General features: G+C 52.4%; 1 protein-coding gene across 1 annotated transcript; it reads left to right on the plus strand.

Moving 5' to 3' along the window:
• Positions 1 to 892: 892 nt before the first annotated feature.
• MYMK (myomaker, myoblast fusion factor) lies at positions 893 to 8,272 on the plus strand (the record flags this gene model as incomplete). Its single annotated transcript, XM_082295355.1, has 5 exons — positions 893 to 1,027; positions 3,370 to 3,484; positions 5,997 to 6,145; positions 6,983 to 7,099; positions 8,126 to 8,272. The coding sequence occupies 5 exons, from the start codon at positions 893 to 895 to the stop codon at positions 8,270 to 8,272; spliced, it is 663 nt and encodes a 220-aa protein (XP_082151481.1).
• Between the last annotated feature and the right edge of the window lie 1,315 nt (positions 8,273 to 9,587).

Genomic DNA, 9,587 nt, shown 5'->3' on the forward strand with positions numbered 1-9,587 from the left:
GCCCGGAGACGCTCGGCTCCTGAATTTCAGACAGAACTCCTGGAGGTGGCCAGGCTGCAAAGGCTGAGGGCACGGCTGGGAAATCTAACTGCACTGAACTCCACCGAGGGCACGTAGGCAGCAGGCGCTGGGTGCTGTACCACACCAGCTCCTCGATGTCTGCACCCACTCCTCGTGTGCCCCCGTGGGGAAATGAAAGGCAGGTTTGGAGCTTGGTGTGTATCTCTCAAGTACATAAAGGTAGTAGGATACATCCCACCGTTTCGAAAAACCCTGGTGCCTGCCCCATGCCTGTTCTTCCTTCGTGGAGGTGCAGAGCAGAGAGTAATAAAATAATGCAAAGGATCCTCAGGGATCATCGGGTCCAGCTCCTGACCCCGCACAGGACAGCCCCAGGTCCTATCCCCGGCCACCAGAGAGGACAGATCAGTGCCTGCCCCGCCACTTCATCAAGAAAGAGGATGGATTTTCCCTGCTGGACTGCTTCAGCAGCCCGGACCCAGGCTCGGCACCGGGGCAGCGGGATGCAGGGGTGGGATGTCCCCATGAGGAGCGAGCAAACCCACAGTCTTCACCCACCGTGAATCCAACTCCAACACCCAGCACAAGGTGTGCAAGGACAACATTCCCTTTTACTCCTTTAGAAACACCCAGGACCATTTTGGGGGCACAGAGCATCTGCTGCCCGGAGCCGCCGGCTGCGTCAAGAATTCGGGATGAGACGGGAGCGAAGGCGGCGGCTGTGGCGGTGGCAGCTGTTCCCTGTCCGCAGCCCTCCTGCCACGCAGGGCGTTTAAATGTTAAAGCACACTCCCCACGGCTGCTTTCTGCACCATTCCTGCCCAGCTCACAGACACCCTGCTCCCGGGAGCCGCCGGCCCACGAGGCACCCATGGGCTCGCTGGTGGCCAAGCTCCTTCTGCCCACCCTCAGCTCCTTGGTCTTCCTCCCCACCATCAGCATCGCGGCCAAGCGGCGTTTCCACATGGAAGCCATGGTTTACTTCTTCACCATGTTCTTTGTGGCGGTAAGCAGGTCCCAATTTCCCCTCTCCCTGCATGTTTTATCCCCCCAAATGCCCACCGTACCACTGGGAAGCTGATTCACCCGAGAGCAGCCAGTACAACCCCTGAAATATCCCTTTTCAGTTATTTCCCACTGTGTGTGGTGCCAAGCAGCTGATTCTCCAGTTTAGGATGTCCTACAGTGTGGTCTTACAGAGATTTAGTGGTGTTTTATGACCATGAGGTTAGGGAGAAGGTCTGGGTGCAAAGAGCCTTGACTGATTTGCAATGCTTTGGAGCTGGCTTTGCTCTTTGTTTTACAGCTGCTAAGTGGCCATGCTGAATTTGGGCTTTAAATTGCCTCCAGAATCTCTTGCTCTGCCTCTGTCATTTTAGCCAAAAGCGCATAGTAGTCGAATTATTGATTTTGCAATTGCCAGCTGGGGATGGGAGCAATGCTGGAGTCAGGGGAGTTTCTGCACTGGGAAAGGAGAGACTAAAACATGCTGCTGAGCTATTAAGAAAAATAATTATTAACCCTTTGTGGGTTGAAATGTGTGTTCTACCTGGCTGTGATTCCCTGGCCTTCCTTTGTGTGGAAATAACAAGTGGAAAAATGTCTGTACGTATACAAACTATTCCTATTCCTGCTCCCAGCCACGTGCTGCCCTGGGCTTTGTATGCCTGCTAAGTCATTCCATACAGACACCAGCTGGGCACCCAGAGCAGCATTCCCACTGGAAAAAATCTCCTGTTTGACCACATGGCAATGATCTGCTAAAGAATATGAGGGAAACAGCTCGGCAACCCAGCTGATACTGCATTTCCCACTAATCCCCATCCATCTCAAGGCATCTCGTGAGGGTTGGCACATTCCTTGTACAGAGAAACTAAGGTAGGGAGTAGATAGAGGAACTTTTGTGTGTGAAAAGCTCTTCCACAGGGCTCAGAACCAGGTTGCTCTCCTATTAAGGATCCAGAGAACATCCCTGACCATTTGAGCTGATTAAAGCATGATGCAGGGGGAGAAATTCTGCCAGTTCTATAAAAACCACAGGACCAGTTAATATAAAAACATCCCTGAGTCGCCCGGCCCAGCTCCCCAGGGAAGCCAGACATCTACCATTTCATTTTGCCCTGGGTCTGTGTCTGCTCCGCCTCCCCGAGAAGTCAATAGGAAAATTGGCACGTGTTTCGACAGGAGGTGGAACAGGTCCTCTCCGAAGAGATTGAAGAGGCAAAGTGGGGAAGGGAAGGAAGGGAAAGGAGGAGAGGCAGCTGCCAGCATGGTGGGGAGGGGGTAGGAAGGGCAGCAGCTGCTGCTGTTGCCTTTCTTGTAGCATCCCACTCCTCCTCCCGCAGCAGAGCTGAGCAGAGCAGTGAAAGTGCGTGGCCACAGCAGACAAGTGCCGCGACGCCGGCCAGGAACGCACTCTTTGTCTTCCACCCTTTCTTCCCCCCGGCTCCAGACTCCCCGAGCCCAATCGCAAGAAAGGAAAAGAATTATGGCGGTGGTGCAATCTTTTCTAGAAGCTGCAGCGAGCCAGAGGGCTCGCAGCAATACCCATTATAAATAATATCAGCATCCCCACCGGGCCAGGACAGCGAGCAGCGTTCCAAGGGCGCCCTGCCAAGTGGAGAAGGGACTTCTTCAGGAACAGCAGAGCTCGCTGGTGCTGCCACTGCAAAACCTGCAGGGCTGAGGGCTGGCAGGAAAAGGAGAGAGCCAGGCAAACACTGGGAGCATTCCTCTGAGTGCACTGGAAAATGTCTCTTGGCGTGGTCTGCATTTATGTTGCATGACAATGGGGTTTTTTTGCAAATAACCTAATCAATGAGCTAATGGGCAGGAACCGTGGTTTTTAAGGGAATGCACTAATGAGTGAATTCCCCAGTATGCAGAGTCTGGCCATATAAACCCTGTTTAGCCTGGACAGTGACCTGGCATCCATACACATTTCATCAGGACACTCATTTTGAATTGTTTTACAAGAATCTTTCGCAATTAAAACCACAACCCCAGAGTCCTCCTTCGGCTGGAGAGGCCGTCCCCCAGCGCCCGGCTCAAAGCAGCTTGGTCATCAGATTGCAAATTCTGGCCAAGAGGCAAATTAAAGCCTGTCTTAGTTTGTACTAAGAGAGAAGAATGCTGATTCTTGGGCAATTTGCAACTGGGAACGATGACATTATCACTCAAATATATTCATTACTGCATATCAGTGATCCTGGTGTGGCTGACACTGTTCTGGCCTGGCTGGCTGTTCTCTCAGCAGCTACACTATTTCAAACCAGTTGATAAGAGCCTTTACCTTACTGGTATGTGGGCAAAAAAATGGTTTTCTAATACTTTTTTCTTTTTAAATAGTTTTACCATGTTTGTGACGGCCCCGGGTTATCAGTGCTGTGCTTCATGCGCTACGACATCCTGGAGTACTTCAGCATCTACGGAACAGCCCTGTCCATCTGGGTGTCCCTGATGGGTAAGAACTGCTCTGTTGTGGCTCCTGAAAGCTCCAGCGCTGGCAGAAAGGGCTGGATTTGTCAGCATGGCTGGTGGGACAGTCAGTGGGCACAGTCCCCAGCAATGCCGCTCGCTCTGAGCTCCACCCGAGCTGCCACTGAAATTGTCCTTTGTGGAAGTCAGTCTGTGCTATGGATTAATCCAGTTTTGTACCATTAACACCTTGGAAAGCCACTATAATTGGTGGGGTCCAGACATGGAACTGTCCTGAGTGGTGGCTGGGGACGTTTTGCTCCTGGAGATAAGGAGCTGTGGCACCTGGTGTTGGTGGTGGTCAGGTGTTCCTCTGCCTGCACCAGCTCTCCCACGTGTCCTTACAACAGCAGAATTATCTCCTTCAAATGACAAGAACACTCTGACAGCCTTGTGCTGCAGTTCAAGGCAGGACAAGGCTATGAGATGACTGAGTTTGAAACCTCATATACCAGGGAATTTTCCATTTCTCCTCATCTTCCCCATACTGGGCCCATCAGCTTGTCTTGCCTCACTTAGGCGCGTTAAGAAATGCAGAATCTGCCACTTCCCTTGGTAGCATGGGAATCAAAGTGGTTTAGTCAAAACAAATATAACTTCCTGGTTTATCAAAAGCCTGGGCTGGGCTGATGGGAATAATAGATCTGTTCAGAAAAAGCAGAAATTTATTTCACTTCCTTTTTACTATAAATCCCATGCCTTGCCCTGTTATTCAGTTTTCCTTTGCCCACATTCACTTCACTCTCTTTTTCCTCATTTTGTTCCTTATTTGCCACCGAAACAGAATGTAACAAAAATGGAAAAAAATACAAGAAAGTCAAAAAGTTCAAACCTATCATTTTCCCATTTTGTCACCATGACTTTTGGAAGGATGTGAGTATTGCTGGAGGGAGAAGAGAGCAGGTTCAGGGGAGAGAGATGTTCCAACAGCAAAGTTTTGCTTGAAAATTTGGACCATTTCTAACCAGTGCCTACTCCAGACAGAGTCCCCATTTCTCCCCATGATGAGCTGGGATCAGCACTCTGATGTACAGCCCCAAAATGCCCACAAAATTCCCCTCTGCCCCTCAGGGCTCCAAGGATGGTGCAGGACCTCCAGCTGGGATGGGGGTTCCTGCAGCCTCAGAGCCCAGCACAAGCCAGGGTAACACCTCTCAGCTGGGCAGGCTCATCCTGTGGGGATGCAGCAGCATCCCCCTTCCAGGGCATGCAGTAGGATAAATTTTCCATGCAGGGAGAAATGTGTGGGGAAAATATTGCCCTTAGAAATGGCTCTGTCCCCTCAAAATGCAAGTCCCAAGGGGGCTCCTCCTCTTCTCACGGCACCTCAGTGCTCTCTCTGCTCAGCTAGAAAAGGCAATGAGGCAGATCATTTCCAAAGGGCATTTTCAGTGGATAACAGCAGTGTCAGGGTAGGGCAGAGCTGATCCAGACACTTTGGCTCCTTGCAGCAAAATTCAACTTGATTGCTTCATTACTGCGTTCAAAAACCTCGCGAAAAAATACAAATCCTGGACTACGAGGTTTAAAATATTGACCCGCTGGGAAACAACAGAGATTAAAATGCGGACATTATCCCTTAGCCAAACTCCCTATAAAAGCACGATCCAAGGACATGGAAGGTGTGGTGACTGAAGCCCAGGGAAGCCTCTCGCTGTGGCTTGTAAAGCCCGAGCGCACATGTGCGGACGCAGACCCTCGGGCAAACTTCCCGGAATGCAAATCCAGGACAGCCATAACACAGCTGTGCAAGCTGGAAAAGCATGGAGCCCACTGGGATCCATAACTTTTATCAGTTATTACCCCATTCTGTGCTAAACAAAAGCCTCTAATAATTTACTCACACTGGCAACTTCCAGCTTGCAAACCCCGGGCAGGTGCCGGCGCGGCCAGGACCCCATTGCACCAGCGGGGGAGTCCCACTGCACTGGGTTGATGGAGCCTGTGCCAGAGTGACCTGGCAAGTTTGGGAAGGCTGAAGATGCAGGATGAACCCAGGAAATGACTGGGGGCTCGTTGGGCATGAGGGTCTTTGCAGTCACCTCTAAATTCTGGGTCAGGGAAAAGGGAAATCATAGAATCATAGAGTGCTTTAAAGTTGGAAGGGACTTTAAAGATCATGTTGTTCCACCCCCTGCCATGGGCAGGGACACCTTCTGCTATCCCAGGTTGCTCCAAGCCCAGTCCAACCTGGCCTGGAACTCTTCCAGGGATCCAGGGGCAGCCACAGCTTGTCTAGGTAGGGAATCTCCTTTAAGCTTCCCTGTGCAACACTGAAATTAACCCCCTAAAATCAGCTCCTGGACCCACCACTCAGATGGCTCAGGAGGGTTCACTTTGCCCCATGTGCCTCAGTTTCCCCAGCAATGTGACACGAGAAGGGAAACCAGACACGGATGGAACGCTGAGGGTCCCCAGGGCAGACCCCAGGAAGGCTTTAGGGGGGCAGCTGGAAAAGGGGGGGTATGAGCTGATGCTCCCTGTGCTCGGTCCCTCAGCCCTGGCAGAGTTTGACGAGCCCAAGAGATCGACATTCGTCATGTTCGGCGTCCTCACCATCGCCGTGAGGATCTACCACGACCGCTGGGGCTACGGCGTCTACTCAGGCCCCATCGGGACGGCCGTGCTGGTGATCACTGTCAAATGGGTACGTGGGGCAGGGCACTGGGATGGGCCTCTGTGGGATGCTCCTGGTGGGGAAAGGGCTGAGCCCTGCATGGAGGAGTCCAACCTGTGATTTCCTCCTCAAGATCCAGCTCTCAATCTCATGGTGATTGAACAGCATTTCTCCTTTAACCTGAGCAGAAGGCAGGCAGACAGCAGCCTTGGTGATAAATGCCAGATTTGATTGGTCTGAGCAATCTACTACACCTCCTGTCCCTGCAGTTCTAATCAGGAGGAACGTATTTATGGAGTTTTTACAGCTACTCAGAGGCGGAGGGATCTGGTGAACTGCCCCGGATCTGGGGAAAATGTGGATAAAACACGGTGATAAAGTGGGGAGGAATCTGTCTGCAGTCTGCCTGAATCCAGCTGGGACAGTGGGGCAGAGTGCAGCAATCTGTGCCCCACTCACAGCACGTGCTGTGGACCCAGCTGGGAGGGGGGTGGGGAAGCCACTGGCAGGAGTGGGCAAGGAGTGATGGGATAAAAATTGCAGAAAGATGGTGCCAAGCATCGTGGAAATACAGTGGTGCAAATCCCAATTATAAACTCTCACTAAGCCTGCAGCTAAAAGCAAGTGGCTACCACGGGGAGGGGATGGGCAAGGAGGAGACCAAGGCACAGGAGCACCCTGCAGCCTCCAGTCTGCAGATGCTATGCTGAGATCTGCTCTCCCAGAGACTGGGTTTGTGAGGGCACACAATGCCTGAGCTAGCTTTGGGGCTGAATATTAAAAAACCAGTATGATTATGAGGAATGAGTCTGGAGCAGCCAGCTAAATCCAGGTGAATACACTTGGTGTGCTTCTCCTTCCTCCCAGCTGCAGAAGATGAAGGAGAAGAAAGGGCTCTACCCTGACAGGAGCGTCTACACCCAACAGATCGGTCCTGGCTTCTGTTTTGGGGCGCTGGCGCTGATGCTGAGGTTCTTCTTCGAGGTACCTGTGTGCACACTCACCCTCCCCGGCTTTACAAGGTGTAAGGGACATCACCAGGAGAGGAGACTTCCCCCTCCACATCACTGGGCTGCATCCAGCCTTGGACAAACCCCAGCTCAGGCATGGGGCTCCAGGGTTGGCATGCTGGGCTCCGGCAGCAGGCACAATGGTCCCTCCATGATTGTCCCCATGCCAGCCCCTGGTCCGTTCGGGGCAGGTGTCACAGCAGAGTGATGCTTGGTTTCTTTTTCCCCCTTCAGTGATTCACAAGGACACGGGATGTGCTTTCCTCAGGCACACGTGGTCCTCAGAATGGCTTTGTCAAGTGCGAGCAGGGTTTTTTGGAAACTGGGCACGGGTGACTTAAGGACACATCGCAGCGACGCGGCAGGGACTGGATCCGACCCAGGCACAGCCAGATCCAGAGCTGGCTCACGCCAAAGAAAAGACTCTCAGTGGCTCCCAGGGGCACTTATTCCTGTGTTTATATCCTTCTGCTCCTGCCGCTGGCCAGTCCCCCCGTCCTGCTCCGAAGGGTCCGTGTGTCCCGCCGGGCAGGCGATAACCCCCCGACAGAGCTGCCGGCCGTGCCTGCGCTCAGCCCCGCCGTTACAGCTGCTCTGTGCTTTGGGAGCTGCGAGATACAACCTCACAGGCATCCCCAAGGATTATTTTTCAAAGCATTTAGTAATTGCAAATTCTAGCAGAACATAAAAATGTCACTTAGCAGAAGCCGCCTCCCCGCGCGCCCCGGCCTCGCCGCCGCGTCCTTTGCGGGGTAATGAAACACTTCATTCAAGAATTGGGAAATGTGCAAATTAGAACGTGTTAAATCCACTTTGCTTTAGGTGTTTTTTTTTTTTCATTGGAAATCCTTTCTTCTCTGACAGCAAAGGGAGGCAGAAGGTTCAGGAATCTTTTTTATTCCCTTCCTTTTGGCTACTTGTAGAAGTTTAATGTTGCGCACCTCACGCGAGCCCCCGGCCCCGCTGCTCCCGCTTCTCACTGCGCTCTCCCTGCCTGCAGGAGTGGGATTACACCTACGTGCACAGCTTCTACCACTGTGCCTTGGCCATGGCCCTCGTGCTGCTGCTGCCCAAGGAGAACAAGAAGGCCGGGAGTGCTGGAACCCCCGCCAGGCTCGACTGCTCCACGCTCTGCTGCTGTGTCTGAGCCCCCGGGCACGCCGGGCACGCGTGTTCCTGCTCCTGGGGTGATTTTCCTGCAGCCAAAAGGAAAATGCCTGCCTGCTGGGTTTTCCTGTGCACATCAGCATCTTTTCCCACCGGTTCGGTGTGCACTCTGGGATTTTCTCCCCTGGGAAGTTTTCTGACTAACCGGGGTCTAGTGGAAGGTGTCCCTGCCCGTGGTGAGGGAGTTGAAACGAGATGGGCTTTAAGGTCCCGTCCTACCCATCCTGTGATTCACCTTTCCACCATCAGCCCTGGCAGGGTTTGCACTTCCAGTTTGGTACACATCCATATTCTCCCAGGAGGAGCACTCAGCTGGACTGTGACCTGTCCCCTGCCCCAGGAGACCCCTGCACTCCCAGGCCATGTCACCTCCTGGGCTGTCCCTTGCACTGACCTGGCAGGACCCAAGTTGTCCCCTCTGTGCAGGTTTGCCCAGCCTGAGCACACAAAGCTTCATTTGCAACACCCAATTAACAGAACCTGTATTTTTTGTGAGATATTAACTATTTTATTTATGCATTCTCTTGATGTAAATAATACTAACAAAGACTTTGCCAGTGTGCGATGCCAGCATTTCTTAAGCGGGGCAGGAAACTTTCCAGCTCCACTTGGCTCAGTCGAGGGCAGATGCCAAGTCCAAAGCAGGGCTCTGGGCATGGCCACCACAGCCCCTCAAACCTGGAGGGAGCTGCAACAGTGGGCACTTTGTCCTTGCAGACCTGCAGGCGCAGGCAGCAGGTGCCTCATTTGTATGGAAAGTACATGGAAAATGAGAGGCAGAGAAAAGAAGCTCCTGGAGGGAGGGGGGAGGGCTGTAAGCCTATAACATCTCCTCTAACAGACTATTTACTATAGCAGAAGTGTATGATTTATTTAGACTGTCTGGGAAAAAGGCCAAGACTATATGTCATGGACAATTAGAGCAGTATTGATATACAGAGATGTCCACAGAAAGCCCACATTAAGCCTGGGTTCCTCTGGAAGAGAAATCCACCCCAGTCATTCATCAGAGCAACTTCCTGCGACGGGGCAACAACCAAAACTGACTGAGCTTCCAACAAAAATATAAATGAATTATGAACCCCCAAGCATCCAAGAGTCACTGGCAAGCGGTGGCACAGCTGATGCAGCTGCACACAGAGGCAGAGCAAGCAAAGAGCTTTCAAAGGGTTCCCCAGCACCTAAACCAACACAGCTCCGTTCCTTCCCAGCATCCAGGCCCTGGGATGTTTACAAGATGCTCTCAGGGTTTGCGTGCAAGGCTGTCCTCGTTGCTTGCACGCTACTGGAGTGCT

The sequence above is a fragment of the Coloeus monedula genome (assembly GCF_965178545.1).
Source record: "Coloeus monedula genome assembly, chromosome: 21".
Taxonomy (NCBI): domain Eukaryota; kingdom Metazoa; phylum Chordata; class Aves; order Passeriformes; family Corvidae; genus Coloeus; species Coloeus monedula.